The 18,023-nt window shown below is 36.8% G+C and overlaps 1 protein-coding gene across 1 annotated transcript in view; it reads left to right on the top strand.

Moving 5' to 3' along the window:
• Srpk2 (SRSF protein kinase 2) overlaps nucleotides 1–18,023 on the top strand; it is a 159,727-nt gene that overhangs the window by 54,398 nt on the left and 87,306 nt on the right. Inside the window, 1 exon segment of the mRNA XM_090332953.1 lies at nucleotides 2,391–2,454. Coding sequence (XP_090189079.1) covers nucleotides 2,391–2,454 — 64 coding nt within the window.

Genomic DNA, 18,023 nt, shown 5'->3' with positions numbered 1-18,023 from the left:
TGCCCATTTGATAGTTAATTGGAAATAAGAGCCTATCAGACTTTTCTGCCTGAGTTGGCTTTGAACTATGATCTTCAGATCTCAGTCTCTTGTACAGCTAGTATTATAGGTGTTAGCCACTGCCACCTAGCTCACAGTGATTTTTTTTTTTTAAAGCATACATGTTTAGTCGATGATAGAAAGTAGGTTTAAAGTATGGAAAATCTACCTAAACTCGACAGATTTGATGTCCACATTAACTGAATACATATGTAATTTATTGAGGCAATACAATTCTTTGCTAGGCATTGATAGAAAATTTACCACATGCCAAACAGAAATATTGGACTTTATGATAACAGATTATTTTCTTAAATCTTCGTATCAACTTTTCCAATAGGAATTGTTGCTCCTCATTTTACAGGAGGATAAAGAGGCTTCATAGAGTATTAAGTAATTTTTTAAGGTCACATGACTATTAAAAATAATGGAGATTTATCATGAGGATGCTTCATGCCCATAATCCTACCCACTTAGGAGGCTGAGATCCAAGGATCCACATTGGAAGTGAGCCCTGGCAGAGAAATCTGAGACTCTATCTCCAGTTAACTAGCAAAAAAGCCAGAAGTGAAGGGGGTGGCTCCAGTGGTTAGAGCACTAGAGCAAAAAAGCTAAGCATGAGAGTGAGCCCTGAGTTTTAAGCCTCAGAATTGTCCCTCTACCCAAAAAAGTTGGACTTTATTTCTAAAGCTAAGGGAGCAGGCTCTAGCTTTTCAACTCTTTTTCAAATGGGGAGGGTCTTTTTTTTTTTTTTTTACTGAATACCAACTATGTCATTTTTGCCACTCTATAATTCACCTCAGTATTCTCAAGGTAAGTTATTATTTCATCTCAGTTGTTACCAATTTCATAACATCCATTGGACAAAGTTACAAGCCTAAAACAGTTTGGAGAATTGATGAACAGTTTTGACAGAATGTTACTTTCACAATAGCATTTTATACTAGTTTTTCTGTCTCTTTTCCTATTTTGCTTTGATTTCTGTAATCAACATTCTTAAAATTATTATTTTACTCCTCAATAAAAATTTAAAGTACTATTAAGGTCTTCTATGAAATCTTGACTGTCACTGTTTTTAGTTTGTAAACTTTTTATCATGAAATCTTTAATTTTTTTTTTTTTTTGCCAGTCCTGGGCTTGAGCTCAGGGCCTGAGCACTGTCCTTGGACTTTCTCAAGGCTAGAGCTCTACCACTTGAGCCTCAGCACCACTTCCGGCTTTTTTTTTCTATGTATGTGGTACCGAGGAATCGAACCCGGATCTTCGTGCATGCTAGGCAAACACTTTAACCACTAGGTCAAACTCCCGGCCCGAAATCTTTAATTTTTAAAATCCAGTTTTAAATACTTTGCAGGAGTAGGAAATAGCTTCATACATGAAGTAGTAGGATTGTGTTTTACTCATTTAAAATTATGTGTCTTACGCGAGTGGTTGGTATTTTAAAGGAAAGGTGTTATATTTCTTTTCTTTCTCCCTCTATTATTACCCTTCTAGTCTGATCACCTTCTGTCCAAATTGGTGCCAGCAATTATTTTTTAATTAAACCAACGCTTACATTTTTGTTTAGGTGCCATTGTCAGTCCTTTCCTAAAAGGACAAGAATATTCTCTCTCTCTCCCTCTCTCTCTCTCTCTCTACCCCTCTCCTCCCTCTCTCTCTCTCTCTCTCTCTCTCTCTCTCTCTGGTAACTGGGTGTTGCTGTTCACTTGTACTGTACTGTGAAGGAGGAAGAGGAAATTAAGGTGTAAAACAAGTAGTCTTTTTCTAAAGGAATCAGCTACTAGACATTAAACATTTCTTTAATAGCAATCAAGAAATTAAAACAAGAGTTAAGAATGTTTTAATGGTTAAATTTGGGTTCTGGTTTAATATTTCAAGTGACAAAATGATTCACTGAGCCATATTTTTTTAGGGCTGGTATAAGAGAACCAGCCAGGGGTTGCCTATTTGCTCACTAAAGACTGAAATATTATTATGTAGGCTTTACCAATTATGTATTATATTGAATTCTGATATTAGCATTTTCTTGTTTGTGTTTTAATTCACGAAATTTTAAATCCTTCTTGTAGAACTATCATAGTTCTACCTTAAAAAAGAAAGAACACCCCTCTGCTTAAAAAGAAATGGTATTTCCTGCTTTCATAAACAGTCATGTGCATAGTTTAGCAAGGCCTGATGCCTCTGGAGCTTTTTCCCTTTATAGCACCATTGAATCCCAGTCTTAACAGAAGTACTGTGAATCTTGTGGCCTCATTCTGAACAAAAGGGATTAGGGAAGAAAAATCTCTTGATATAAAGCTTAGAAGGAAGGGCAGGCAATCTTGGTTGTGAATATTTTCTGATTTTTCCAGAAATCAAGCAGAAGATTGAGCTGCTGATGTCAGTTAACTCTGAGAAGTCGTCCTCTTCAGAAAGGTACAGCTACATCTCTTGCATGAACAATTAATGGTGTAGCATTGCTAAGAAACAGGACTTTTTTTTTCTCATCAAGTTTGCTGTTTAATGTATTGTATTGCATGCTGGTATTGTGCTGTATTGAAGATATGCATTTGGTAAGCGGTTCGGCTTTTGTAAAGGGTAATTGATTAAAAAAAAAACAGTAAAGTCTAAGCAGCTGCAGCATGCACACACCATAACACAGTGGACTGTTGGTTCATGGGTGACAGCTGTTTTAGGCTTTAAAAAATAATTTAATGAACAAACAAAAATCTTTGCTTTCTTTAATTAGACTTTGTTTCTGTATTTTGAGGTTGCTGCTACAGAGATTAACCAAGGTTATTTGTAAGATCTAGATTCAAAATACTCCATTTTTGGTTGTAATAAATATTTTCTTATGTGGAAAGGGAGTGCCTTTTGTAAATAGCTTAGGAATTGCAAACCCACAGATTAGTCACATTCTGAAAAAGAGATATGATGCTTCTTCAAGTCTGTGCTAGGAAATGGAACAGTCACTGCATGCAGTAATGGTTCATGCCTGCAGGTAAGGACAAAATGACTCAGAAGTATTTTTTTAAAGCAATTATTTTATGTGTCAATCATGTGATTATACCTGTGAGGAGATACTTTATTAAAGTGATATTTTGCATTATAAACAGAATTAAGGTATTTTTATCCAAAGTAAGAAATGAGACCTAGAAATACCATGTTCACTTCTGTTTATCAAAATTGTGTATACTACATATTTTAGATTGAGATTCTTAGGCAAACACCTTTCTCTTGGTTATCTAACAATTTATAATTAATGTTGATATTTTGTACTATTTTGGTTTATCTTTTCTGGAGTCAGTTTTCAGTTTTTTTAATTCATAGATTTAAAATTAGGGGAAATATGGAGAAATAATCTGGTGATTAAGAACAGGAAAAGCACTAAACGTTCATGAGTTGAACCTCTGAAGGCAAAATGGCTATAATGTACACTAGTCTGTGAAGGATATAATATGATGGCAACATCATTGCATTATATCAGTTTATTAGTATAATTAGGTGAAAATCTAGCTATAGATTAGGTTATAACAAAAAACAAACTATGCTGCTTTCTGTAGAGATGAAATAGAAAAATTTAGGAAGTTGGTGTTTATTTTTATGTAGTGTCTAACTTTTGGTTTGTGGCCAGCCATCTGATTTTAAGCATTCTATGTGCTGAGATGAAAAGCAGCTTTCAGCCTTGTGACTATTCTGCCAGTAAAATGGTGGTATTGGGAACTGGAGAGGATAGGGGTGTAAGTAGTAAACAATCTTAAGTGTCCACTATAATGGGCAGAGCTTAGTACTAGGATAACATACTTAATGAAGTGATAGCAATAATTTTGTTACCTCTTTGGAGTATCATGAATTTTCTTTGACAACTTGAGAATTGAATAGTGGATAAGTATTATTGAGAGATAAGTAATAGGTGTTTTTCTAGTTAAATACATTTTATAAAGAAATACTCTAAAATATTTTTTGTTATTTTTGTCCCTTGTGGTTATTTAAAAGTTTAGAAATGAACCAATGTGCTGATAAAGCATTTACTTGTACTTTCTTTATTATTATTTTGAGAGGTACTTAGAAATATTTGGCAGTGGTGACATTTATTTAGTGGGTGATAAGTATGGTTTATATATAAGATGTTCAGCACTTTGCAAGCATAGAAGTTATTTTGTTAAATGTAAATATATTAACAATAGGATGCTTCCTTTTGTTATTCCATTTTATTAAAACCATAAATAATGTTATTTGGCCTTTTAATTTTTTTCAGAAAAACTTGAAAAGAGGCAATTTGAGTTAAAAAATACTTTATATCTAGTAGCACTGTATGGTGCCCAAGAATGTAATAATACCGTATGGCATTATTATATACCTCACTTCTCATTGAACAGTTCAGCATTTTGTCTTTGATTTGACTTTTTTTCTTTATATAATTAAGGTTCCTGGTTTAAGACTTGGTGTCCATTAGTCTTTAAGGTATTTGAAATTTTCCTACAGATTATTGTTAAGTATGTATGGATAAAAAGGCCTCTTTCTTTAAAGAGGGAAGATTGTTTGGCCATGTGAAACCCAAAGTTGTCATTTGAGCATTCAAGTTGTTCTTGTAACATATAATGGTCTTTAGCTATTTCAGGAATCTGAGTAGAGAAATAGAAGTTCTAAGTATGAAATGCCATTGAGAATCTGTGATGTGATATTTCTTATAACTTTTTAATCTCATATTTTCATTTACTAAAAGGAAATTTTAGTCTTGTGAGGGGTAGGGTAGTATTGGTTGGATGTTTTTTGTTTAACTTTGTGTAATGTGAAAAACAAAAATTAAACCTGTTATTTTTGTAAGCTTTTTGGACTTCTTCATTGGGAAATAAAAATATTATCTGAAATAAAATCACAATGGAATTATGAAGACTAAATTAGGAAGTGTAACAACTAATATCTATATGATCTTGAAACTTCGCATTTAGATAAAATAGTGAATGTCCATAGAGTATAATTTTATAGGAGAAGTGTGGCATAATTCTAGTTCAGAATAGCTAACAGAGCAATATTAATGGGGTTACAAAAGGTTACACTTTAGTTTTTATATTTTGGAGGGAGGAAAATTTGCACTCACCTATTTAAAAGATTAAGAGCAGAGAGCATTATTAAATGAATACAATAGAAGCAAATGATTCATGATGAAAAACTAAAAAAAACAAATGATGTGTTATGGATAGTTAAAGAGTATAGGACTAAATTCTACAAGTTTATTTTAAAAATATTTTAAAATGTTGTTGAATGAATTAATGAATTCATCTTAAACACTGTAGAGATGGCGCTATGTACAATTTTACTTCCATACTAGCCCTATTTAATAACTGAATTTTTAATGAAAAGTTTTCTAATTTTTGTTTCTTCTTTCTGTTTTTTTAAGCTACAACACTCCTGGGATTTATAGGGTAGAAGAAGTAGGAAGTAATAATCATAATAGCCAGAAAATGATAGTAACTGTCCATTCCTTTCTACTTTTCCTTCCCCCCAGTCTAGGAATCAAACCAGATGCCATTTCCAAGTTTTGTATGAAGATAGGAGGGAGAGAGTAGAATGAAGGAATGAATGAGAAGAAAAGTGTGTGTGTGTGTATGTGTGTGTGTGTGTGTGTGTGTGTGTGTGTGTGTGTGTGTGTGTGTGTAGAATGGTTGTTGAGAGATTCTGAGTAAACAGAAGACATTGTGGTGTACTAAAATTTTTTTTGTCTCAAGTTTTTGCTACTTTTCGGTGATTTTTTTAAAAACAAAACTACAATTCTTGATAAAGAAGATCTCAGCCCAGTATTCACAGCTGTATTTCCCAGCTTATCTAGCCTGGCCAGGGAAGGCCTGAGGAGTTGGAGGCAAGGGAGTTGAAGGAGCTGAGAAACAAATAGTACATCTGCTATTCTGATTATGGAGGTTGTAACCAATAGCATGTACAGTTAATATGGAGGTTGTAACCAATAGCACGCACAGTTAAAAGTTAATATAAGTAACACTTCTTTACATAGGCTTACTTTTTCTTGGAGACTAGACAATAGAAAGAATATCCTCATTCGTGTGTGTGTGTGTGTGTGTGTGTGTGTGTGTGTGTGTGTCTATCCGTCCATCCATCTGTCCATTTGTGTGTCCATCCCTGTCTGTCCATCCCTGTTTAGTGCAAATGTATTATTTAGATGGATTTTTTTAGTGGGTAGTACTGTAGTTTTAACTCAGGGTCATGTATTTGCTATGCTACTGCTCTGCTCGTGGAGCCACACTCCCAGCCCTTTTTCCTCTGCTTATTTTGAAGATAGCAAATAGCTTCTCATATTTATAGAGATTCTCCTACTTATACTACTCACGTAGCTGGGTTAACAGCCTGTGTCCTCATGCCCAGTTTATTGGTGGAGATGGAGTCTTACAAACGTCTTTCTTTTTTAAAAACCCAGGCTGGCTTTGAGCAGCCATCCTCTCTGTCTCTTAAGTGTATACCAGGCCTGAATCTCCATGCTAGGCTTATTTTTCACGATTCTTTTTTTTTTTTAAAAACTGGACTTTGTATATGAGAGAAAATTGTGGTATTTGTTATTTTCAGTGTGGTTTATTTTGCTTAACATAATGATTTTTTTTGAAATTTTAAGATCGGCTTATTAAGTTCAATGATGTAAGCTATCAGAATAATATTCTCCTGAAAATTATTATCATTTTTTTTGTGGGTCATGGGGCTTGAACTCTGGGCCTGGACGCTGTTCCTGAGCTCTTCAGCTCAAGGTTACCACCCTACCCTTTGCGACACAGGCCCATTTCCGGTTTTCTAGTGGTTAACTGAAGATTAACCACTAATGGTTAATTTAGTGCCTGGGCTGGCTTTGAACTGAGTAGCTAGGATTACAGGCCTGAGCCACCGTGCCCAGCTGAAAATGATTTTTTCTTAGAAAAAAAGAAAGGAAAATCAAAACCCTCTTAACATAGCCACAGATGCTGTGGCCATGAAGCCTCTCTAGAGATGGGGGCAGTCCATTACTGTGAATCATTCCTTGGATCAGTGGGATTGTAGTCTGGATGTTTGATTCCATTTATTTTTCTGCAGGTAGTTCCCCCCCCACCAACTCTGGTTAAGTAAATATGCTCTCATTTAGGCTATGCCTCCAGCTCCTTTCTTTTTTTTTGGCCAGTTCTGGGGCTTGAACTCAGGGCCTGGGCTTTTGCTCAAGGCTAGCACTCTACCACTTGAGCCACAACACTACTTCCAGCATTTTCTGTTTACGTGGTACTGAGGAATGGAACCCAGGGCTTCATGCATCTTAGTCAAGCACTTTACCACTAAGCCACATTCCCAGCCTTCTAGCCCTTTTTGTATTGATTATTTTCCAGGTAGCGTGTCCTGCCTGATCAGGGCTGTGATCCTCCTATTTTTGCTTGCCTTTGGTGCTAGGGTTGAAAGGCACTACTGTTTCTAGCCAGTGGTTTGAGATAGAGTTGAACATTTATGCCTGGACTGGTCTCAAACGATAATCCTCTGATGTTCACCTCCTTTTACAGGCTTGAGTTATTGTGCTTGGCTAATTTCTTCCCTCCCTCCTTCCCTCCCTCCCTCCTACTCTCCCTTTCTTGTTTTTTTTTTTTTTTTCTTACATTCCTAGGACTTTAAATTAGGGCCTGACCACTATCCTTGGTCTTTCTCGAGGCTAAAGCCCTATCAGTTGAGCCACAGCACCATTTCTGGCTTTTTCTAAGTATGTGGTACGGAGGAATTCAACCTGGGTCTTTGTGCATGCTAGGCAAGCATTCTACTACCAGGCCAAACTCTTGGTCGGTCCTCCCTCCCTCCCTCCCTCCCTCCCTCCCTCCCTCCCTCCCTCCCTTCCTTCCTTCCTTCCTTCCTTCCTTCCTTCCTTCCTTCCTTCCTGTCAGTTGTGTGGTTTGGACTCAGAACTGTCTCTGAGCCTCTTTGTGTTTAAGACTAGGTCTCTACCACTTGAGCCACAACACCACTTCTAGTTTTTGAATGGTTAATTGGAGATAGGAGTCTCACGGGGACTTTTCTGTCTAGGCTGGCTCTGAGCCACAGTCCTCAGCCTCCTGAGTAGCTGGGATTACAGGTGTGAGCCACTGGCGCTCAGCTAATTTTTTCTTTAAGATCAAGTAAGACTTCATTGTGTGTGTGTGTGTATGTAACATTTTCTTTATCTATTGATTGCTTCATGATCATGAAGGGTCCCTATATTAACTATGTGAATAGTGTTACAATAAACATGGATGTGCCAATATCTTAATTGTATACTGAGTTATATTCCAAAAGTATCACTTTGTGTATATGATGGTTGGTGGGGCTGACATTTTTATAATTATAGTCATTGTATTGGAATAGATAGGAAATACCAGCTTATTTTATTAACATCTCAGATAGCTAGTAAAACTGAATTCACAAAATGCTAGCTGTCTTGTTCAAAATAGAAGAAAAACAGTGGAGGATAAAACATATTGTTATATGGTATATGCTCTACCACTGCTGAATACATAGGATTGTTGAGAAGTGGTCTACTGTACCCAGTTTATTTTCATGTTATTATGGTGTATCATCTTTTCCCCCTGATAACAGCATTTGAAATATCATTTCTGTGTGCGTATGTGCTGTGTTGTTTGGTGGTACTGGACTTGATTCTTCCTTGGCAGGTGCCTTACCACTTGAGCCATGTAACTAGCTTCATGTGTATATTTTATTTTTTCATGCCAATCCTGGGGCTTGAATTCAAGGTCAGGGTGCTCTCCTTTGACTTTTTTGCTCAAGGCTAGTGCTGTATTACTAGCACCATAGTTCTACCTCTTTTTGTTGAGTTATTGGGGATTAGAGGCTTGTGGACTTTTCCTGCTTGGGCTAGCTTGAGATCATGATCATCAGATCTCAGCTTCCTGAGTAGCTAGGATTATAGGTGTGAGTCAGTAGTGACTGGTTTCATGTGTATATTTCAATTACTTTTCTTTATAGAGGTGTTTTTTTTTTTTTTTTTGCCAGTCCTGGGCTTAAGCTTAGGGCCTGAGGACTGTCCTTGGATTTTTCTCAAGGCTAGAACTCTACCACTTGAGCCTCAGCACCACTTCTGGCTTTTTCTAAGTATGTGGTACCAAGGAATTGAACCCGGGTCTTCGTGCATGCTAGGCAAGCACTCTACCACTAGGCCAAACTCCCGGCTTTATTTATAGAGTTTTTTTTTTTGTTTTGTTTTTGTACCTTAAGAACAACAATGATTAATTATATGGCTTATGTTTACATCATATAGAGTTTTTTTTTTTAAGAGAGAAATTTAGCCTATTGTAGCAAAAGCAAGAATTCCAGGTAAAGTGTGGTGAGCTGAAGTTAGAGAATTAAAAAGTGTGGAAGAAAATTTGATGAATAGGCCCTAAATATCCTTAATTTCCTCTTAATGTTGAGTGTATTTTACTCAAGATCTGTATGGTGAACAAAAATAATTACAGAAGACAGCCCCAAATTCTGTTTTCCCTTCATTTTTGTCTCCTTAACCAACACAAAAACAAGGTTAAATTTTATGTTTTTTGGGCCGGGAGTTTGGCCTAGTGGTAGAGTGCTTGCCTAGCATGCACGAAGACCCAGGTTCGATTCCTTGGTACCACATACATGGAAAAAAGCCAGAAGTGATGCTGAGGCTCAAGTGGTAGAGCTAGCTCTAGCCTTGAGAAAGTCCAAGGACAGTGCTCAAGCCCTGAGCCCGAGCCCAGGACTGGCAAAAAAATAATAATAATAATAAATTTAAAAAAAATTATGTTTTTAGGTTGGTGGTGGAGCTTGTCTTTTTTTTTTTTTTTGCCAGTCCTGGACTTGAGCTCAGGGCCTGAGCACTGTCCCTGGACTTTCTCAAGGCTAGAGCTCTACCACTTGAGCCTCAGCACCACTTCCGGCTTTTTTTTTGTATGTATGTGGTACCGAGGAATCGAACCCGGGTCTTTGTGCATGCTAGGCAAGCACTTTAACCACTAGGCCAAACTCCAGGCCCTGGTGGTGGAGCTTGAACTCAGCTTAAGTGCTGTCCTTGAACTTATTTGCTCAAGAGTAGCACTCTATCACTTTGAGCCACAGTGCCATTCCTAGTTTCCTGGTGGTTATTGGAAATGGGAGATTCACAGACTTTCATGCCCAGGCTGGCTTTGAACCATGATCCTCAGATCTCAGCCCCCTCAGTAACTAGGATTACTGGTGTGAGCCATTGGTATCTGGCTATGGTTAAATATATTGACAATTTATTTTTCCCTTTTCTGATTTCTACTTTTCTTTGTTTCTGTGCTTGTAGGATAGATTTTTTTCCCCTTGAATGATAGAATGAGATGACACACTGGCTATTTGTGATATTTCCCTTTGATGTAGTTGTAATACACATTTTGTTTTCATTCAGAATTCATTAGGATTTTTACTGAAGATATATATTTATATATTATATCAAAATACTAAATCATAAGACATTATGAAACCATCTTTTTGATGGTTTAAAAGTCTTTTATGAGTTTTGCACCTAAAGAAATTATTGTTAAGCCTAGGGTTAAGATTTTCTGCTAGATTTACTTTTAGAAATTTTAGGCTCCCAATGATTAATTTCTGGGTTTAATAGTAAGATAAAGATTGAGATTGTGTTTATTTTTAGCTTATTCAAGTCTGGGCTATTAGCTATTCAGTTTCTGTTTTGAACATTATGTAAATAGAAACCTTGTGTATACTTTCACTTTGTCATCTCCCATTTACCTTTGTAAGATGATCTGTGTTGTGTGTAGTTGTAATTGATTCATATTCATTGCTTTAGCATTCATTATGTCTATAGTTATATTTCTCCATTTTATTATTAATGGACATCGGATATGCTTGGAGTTTGTGGCAGTTAGAGTAGTACTGCTGTGAACATTTGTATGCATGTCTTTTGGAAATGTATACGCACTTCACTTAAATCTTTTCCTAGGAGTGCAGCTGCTAAGTTCTAGTGGACATTACCAGTTTTCTAAAATGAATGTACCAGTCTATACTCCTACTACTTATGCTCTTGCCAACTTGATACTGGCTGAATACTTTTCCACCTTTTTCCTACTTCCCCTTTCTTGAGTCTCCTCATTAACATTGTTGTAGGTGTGCCATTATCACACCATTTTGAGGAAGCTTAGAAGCAGACAGAACTATTTTTTTTTTTTTTTTTTTGCCAATCCTGGGGCTTGAACTCAGCGCCTGAGCACTATTCTTGGGCTTTCTCATGGCTAGAGCTCTACCACTTGAGCCACAGTACCCCTTCCGGCTTTTTCTATGTATGGGTTACTGAGGAACACAGGTCTTTGTATATGATAGGCGGGCACTACAAGCTCCTGGCCTGGACAGAACTATTTTTAAATACCATAGACTCTTGGTGTTCATGGGTATATGGTTCCAAGTAGTCCACCATTGAGGAATGATTGAGTTTTCAGGATATGTAGGGTTCAGTGCTATACTGGGGATGATTGATTCATTTTCCTAATAATACAGCCCAACTTATAAAGACATACCATTTTAAACCTATCACTTAGGCATATTATTTTTTTGGGTACCATTGCTTTTGGGAACATATTTTCACAAAATTAAGAGCTGGCAATGTGGGATTAATGAAGAACTCAGAACTGTTCAGTGTACATGTGAGAATTAAAAATTTTTGCTTAAATGTTTAAGAAGAAATGTACTTATTACCTTACTTTTATAACTGTAACCCCCATGTTTATTACCTTTACAATAAATTAAAGAAAAAAGAAAGAATAAAGGAAAAAATTACAGAGATATTATACCTGACAAATAACTTTGTTTATAAAATTCCTTTTGATTCTTCTCTGTGTGTGTGAGGGAGAGAGAGACAGATACAGAGACAGAGACAGAGAGAGACAGAAAGAGAGGAGTGTTCTGGAGCTTGACCTCAGTACCTCTTGAGTTTTTATGATCAGAGCTAGCACTCATCACTTGAGCCACAGCTGCACTTCTGGCTTTTTTGGTAGTTAATTGTAGATAAGAATTTCTTGGACTTTATTACCCAGGCAGTCTTTGAACTGTGATCCTCAGATCTCAGTCCTCTGAGTAGCTGGGATTAAATGTGTTCCACTGGCACCCAACTTGATTTTTTTTTTTGTCCTGGGATTGAACTCAGGGTCTGAGCACTGTCCTTGGGATTTTTTCCTCAAGGTTAATTCTTTACTACTTGAGCCACAGCACCACTTTCAGCTTTTTTTTTTTCCCTATGTATGTGATACCAATGAATTGAATCTGGGTCTTCGTGCATGCTAGGCAAGCACTCTACCACTAGGCCAAACTCCCTGCCCCCAACTTAAAATTTTTAAAAATTATATATAAATATATATATAAATATTACTGTGATTGGTTAAAATTGCATGCAATACATATTGTTATATTGATTTTTATAAATGTGGTTTTCATTAGAAGCTTAACTAGAGAGGGCCAGTGGGTATAATCCTCAGAGGCACTGTTTTCCAGTTAATTGATTATAACTTTTATAACCAGTCTTAGTACAGACATATTAACATTAGTTTTTAGATGGGTATTTCTTTTTTTTCATTTTGCAGTGCTAGTGATTGAACCCAGGGCCTTATGAAGATTTATTTAATAGCAACATTAATAAATTTCAGACTTTTTTTTTTTTTTTTTGGTGGGTCATGGGGCTTGAACTCTGGGCCTGGGCACTGTCCCTGAGCTCCTCAGTTCAAGGCTACTGCCCTATCCCTCAACCTGGGTGTTGTCCCTGAGCTCTTCAGCTCTACCCCTGGAGCCATAGTCACTTCTCATTTTCTAGTGGTTAATTGGAGATAAGAGTCTCATGTTCTTTACTGCCCCCAGGCTGACTTAGAACCTGGACCCTCAAATCTCAGCCTCCCGAGTAGCTATTATTAAAATATTATTTGGGCTAATGAAAAAAATCATCCATTTCTTGGACTGGAATAATCTGTATTCTGCAGAAAGAGCATCTGATTTAATGAAAGGGTAAGGGAGGTTTGTAGTTTAGTCATGGTATTACTAAAACTTCTCATCTGGTAGAATTAAACATATATTTGTAAGAGACTAAAACTACTTCAGTTGAGTTAACTATGTGTGCCTTTCTTAGCTGTGCACCCGCAGCTCACACCTGTAATCATAGCTACTCAGGAGGCTGAGATCTGAAGATGGTGGTTCAAAGCCAGCCTAAGCACAAAAGCCTAAGACTCTTATCTCCAATTAACTTACCAGAAAACCAGAAGTGGCCCTCTGACTCAAATGGTAGAGAGCTAGCCTTAAGCTGAAGAGCTCAGGGACAGCACCCAGGCCCAGAGTTCAAGCCCCATGACCATGCCCTCACCCCCAAAAAAGTTTGCTTTTCTTAATAGACATAAATTAGAACTTGAACAAGTCAAAGACTTCTCTAAAGACTTTTTTTTAAAAAATTATTTTTAGTAAGTAGTTGTACAAGGTGGTTCCAATTCCAGAAGGTAGGGCATGAGTACAATGCATTTTATTAGTATCCCCATCACTCTTTTGTAATATTATAAACACTTGATTTGTTAAATGTGACTTTCCCCGTAATTTAGAACCATTAATGTTTTTCTGGGCTTCTGAAGTTGAAGGAAGAACATAGTGTTGGATTTATTTCTGTGATGGTACTCTGGCATACTCCATTTCATCATTGGTCAATTATTTATTTCAAGGTACACAAATTAAGAAAGTTGTATTTGGACATAAAATCGTGTTGGATCCACTGTTTTCTAATTCTCCTACTGCTATTTACCACTGGGTAGCTTGGCCTTATACTTAACTCCTGAAAGAAAATAAAATTATCCTCTGCCTTGCTCGAAGTTGTAGTCACAGATTTAACTGCTAGTGACAGAAATGGAGTTGATATCATTGTAGTAAAGCTTAATCAGCTACCTATGACTGTTCAAAGAAAACCACAGAATTTATGGAGAACATAGAAGATTTGGTTCTTGAGGTCAGGTATTCATGATGGTCTTATTTGTAAAAGAGGTTTTAGATAGGGCTGGGTGTATGGCCTAGTGGTAGAGTGCTGCCTAGAATGCATGAAGCCTCATTACCACATACACAGAAAAAGCCAGAAGTAGTGCTGTGGCTCAAGTGGTACAGCACTGTCCTTGGGAAAGCTCAAGGATAGTGCCCAGGCCCTGAGTTCAAGCCCCAGGACTGCCCATCCCCTCCCCAAAAGCTTTTAGCTAAATGAAAATCAGGCATTTTCCAAAACATACTATTATCAGTTTTTAGAAAAGTAGTATCATTATGTAGCCCAAACTGACTTTGAACCCCTCCACTTTGAACCCTCTTTATCAGCCTCCTGTGTGGTGAGATTTACCACCATGCTTGGCTCGTTTTGACGTTAAATGTTGCTATTAAGAAAATAACGGCACAACACCTGTGCATGCTATGTGTAAGGAAAAACATATCTTCAAATTTATGATACAGTGAATAACATCATACCCTCAGTAAGTTGGCTAGCTTTTCTTAATGGCACATCTTACATTGTTTTCACTTAAGGGTACGTGGTACAAACTTTTTAAGTCTTATTGATGTTAATTTTTTCTTTTCTTTCTTTTTTTTTTTGGATACCAATACTGGGGCTTGAACTTAGAGTCTGAAATTGTCACTTGGCTTTTCAGTCAGAGTTGGTGCTCTCCCACTTAAATCATGTCTCCATTCTGGTGTTTGCTGTTTAATTGGAGATGAGAGGCTCAAAAGATTTATCTCCCAGGATGGCTTTGATCTTTAGATTTCAGTCTCATTATTTTTAAGTGCCAGAATAGCACTTAGCTTACAAAAGTAGATTTGTTCTGAGAGGTACATGGGCGACATTTCCTCATATGAGGAAATTAAAATGTATATGCATTGACCTAGAGGCCTAAGCAAACAAGCCAAGTGAGAACACTAAGCTCTGTGTTCAAACACTACTACATCCATGTCATCCTTTTTCAAATGATAAATGGTTTTATTTATTTATTTTTCAGTTTATTGTAAAGGTGATGAACAGGTAGGTTATATAACATTACATAATCCATGTACTTTTTTTTTGTTGTTGTTGTTTTTGTTTTTTTGCCAGTCCTGGGCTTGAGCTCAGGGTCTGAGCACTGTCCTTGACTTTCTTAAGGCTAGAGCTCTACCACTTGAGCCTCAGCACCACTTCCAGCTTTTTTCTATGTATGTGGTACTGGGGAATCGAACCTGGCGGTACCCTTGAGCTGAAGAGCTCAGAACAGCACCCAGGTTCAGGGGTAGGTCGGTAGCCTTGAGCTGGAGAGCTCAAGGACAGTGCCCAGGCCCAGAGTTCAAGACCCAGGAACAACAACAACAACAAAAAAGGATTAAATTTTGCTAGTACTGTTTCCTTAGCTCTGTGCTAGCCATGAAGAAATAACCTAAGTGCCATTGCTTTTATGGAATGTTTTCCTATTTATTCACTTATTAAAATGTTAATTAGTTAAATCATACACATTCTCACTATTCCAGGTTGGTCTGAAACTTTTTTTGGTATTTCTACCTCACACTCCTGAGCAGATCTGAGAATTCAGGAATTTATAGCTGAGATTATACCACTAGCCCCTGTACACTGTTCTGATTCTTAAAAATGTCCTTGTAGGTATATTGTAATATGTGGCTCTATTTCCACGTTGAATATAAGAAAACAAATAAGTTTGTGCTTCAACAATGTCATATACCAGTTAGTAGTAGGGATACTTTGAAAACCATGTCTTAAAGTTCCAAACTTGATGCCTCAAAGCAAAGATGTTATATATATTTATGGGTAGGATGTCCTGTGAAGGGCAAATGCATATAGTAAGAATGTGTGCTTTTTGGGCCTTTTCTCTGTTATTTTCAGCAGATATGTCTCCAGATGGCAGAGGTTAGGAGTGCCATTTCTGGCCATGAAATTGCAAAAATATAATTAGCACATATGGACAGAATTCACATTTTTCTTAGGAAAAATTAATTTATTTTAAAATACGAAAGTATCAGGCAATATCTTCTAATTGTACTGTCTTCTGAGTAGCTTTACAAATTGTTTCTTTCCATACCTGTTCTACCCAATCACCCTGTAGGACTTGTATTGCCATCAGTGAGGACTCTAGTGAATGTGGGAGTTTGTATGGTTGAGAGTTGAGTGCCTGGGAAGGCTCCCTGACAAACTATCTGGATTTGTCCAGCACTCCTGCCAGCAATTCTACACCAGTAGCATCTTTTGGAGTTTTTCCTTGGTATTGAATTACCATGAGTTTGAGCCATATTCAGTTAATGAATGGCAGAGTTGAGGCTTCAGTTTAGCTGGCAAGTTATCTTTCCTTTCATGATGCTGTTGCTAGCAGCCCAAATAGTAGGCAGTACTCTCTGAATTGAACTGATAAAAAATTTGTTTATACCAATTTTCATGTTTAAATTTAAGCAGTCTTGTAAATGGCAAATATTTGTTAATTTGGTATAGTTTAGAAATGATATACTCTGTATCTTGAATTTTTTTCCTTAATTTTAGAATGAGTATGATTTTATTTGTGCATGTATGTGTATGTATGTATGTATGTATGTATGTATGTATGTATGTACGTGCTTTTTAAATCATGCTGGGATCTGAATTCAAGACATCTATTCTACTCTGTTACTTGAGCCACACCTCCATCCAAGGTATTTTGCTTGTTATTTTGCAGTTGGAATCTCACAGATATTTCTGCCCAAGTTGACTTTGAACCATAATCCTTCAGGTCTCAAGTCTTCTGAGTAGCTAGAATTATAGATGTGAGCTATTGGCAGCTGGAAATTTTAGAATTTATTAAAATTCACAGCTTTGTTCACAAGTCCTAAATTTGCCGTTGTTTAAAGTTGTTTTGTAAAATGACTTTACAATTGATTTTAGTCTTGCCACTGTTGATATTTCCTCTCAACTGAAATGTCACCAGGAATTTAAGATTATAGTTTTGGGCAAAATTTACATCGTAGTTTTATTTAGTCTTTCATATTCAACTTTAGCTGTAGTTAAGTCACTTTCAAGGACTGAATATCTGACTTGCTTAAAACTTGTCAGTGAGTCCAGTTCACTTAGTTGATATCCACTAGCCATAGCAGTCTCTTGAATTGGGTGTGAGCCGAAAGTTGATAGCTTGTTAAGGTTAGCAAAGCACAGGCTTTAGGGTTTTTTTTGTTGTTGTTACTTTTGATTGACCTTTTTGATTGAGCATTCAAGTACTGCATGTGCCATGTGTTTGTATTACTTACTGTAGGGTTATGTCCATACCTTTGAAATGTCCAGCCTTGTTTCATAAACAAGTAAAGAGATCAGGGGTGTGTGTACATCAGATAACTTAAACTTTAAAATAGAAGAAGCATTTGAAATCATACTCATTTTATAGTTGAAGTAGTAGACCTAGAAAGTCCTGTTATCAACTAGATAAGAATGACATATTAGAAGTATTAGTTGACAATTACTGACATTTTTAAAAAATATTTTAAAAATAGAGGGGCGGAAATGTGGCCTAGTGGTAGAGTGCTCACCTAGCATGCACAAAGCTCTGGGTTCAATTCTTTGGTACCACATGCACAGAAATTGGAAGTGGTACTGTGGTTCAAGTGGTAGCACTAGCTTTGAGAAAGCTCAAGGACAGTACCCTGGCCCTGAGTTCAAGTCCCAGGACTGGCAAAAAAAAAAAGAAAAGAAAAAAGAAAAGAAAAGAAAAAATGGAAGTAGTTCTGTGGCTCAATGTGATAGAGCAGTAGAGCTCAAGGATAGCACTGAGGCCCAGAATTCAAGCCCCACAGTGGGGGAGAAAAGAAAAGAAAAAGTACCCTTTGATTCTTGGGCTTGTTTGGATTGTTGGGCAGAACTGAGAAATAGGTCGTTTTGCTGGGAGAAAGAATTATAAGGAAAAGGAAATCAGGTCTATCTTGGACCTTCCTATACAGAATCATTGTTTCCTGAATAGGGTCTTGTGATGATAGATTTATACATTGTTAGAATTGAAGTGGCATGATACACT

The sequence above is a fragment of the Megascapheus bottae genome, chromosome 5, assembly GCF_031878675.1.
Source record: "Megascapheus bottae isolate mThoBot1 chromosome 5, mThoBot2.hap1, whole genome shotgun sequence".
In the NCBI taxonomy this organism is placed as follows: domain Eukaryota; kingdom Metazoa; phylum Chordata; class Mammalia; order Rodentia; family Geomyidae; genus Megascapheus; species Megascapheus bottae.
The sequence above is the reverse complement of the archived record's forward strand: the minus strand, read 5'-3'. Positions and strand labels throughout refer to the sequence as shown.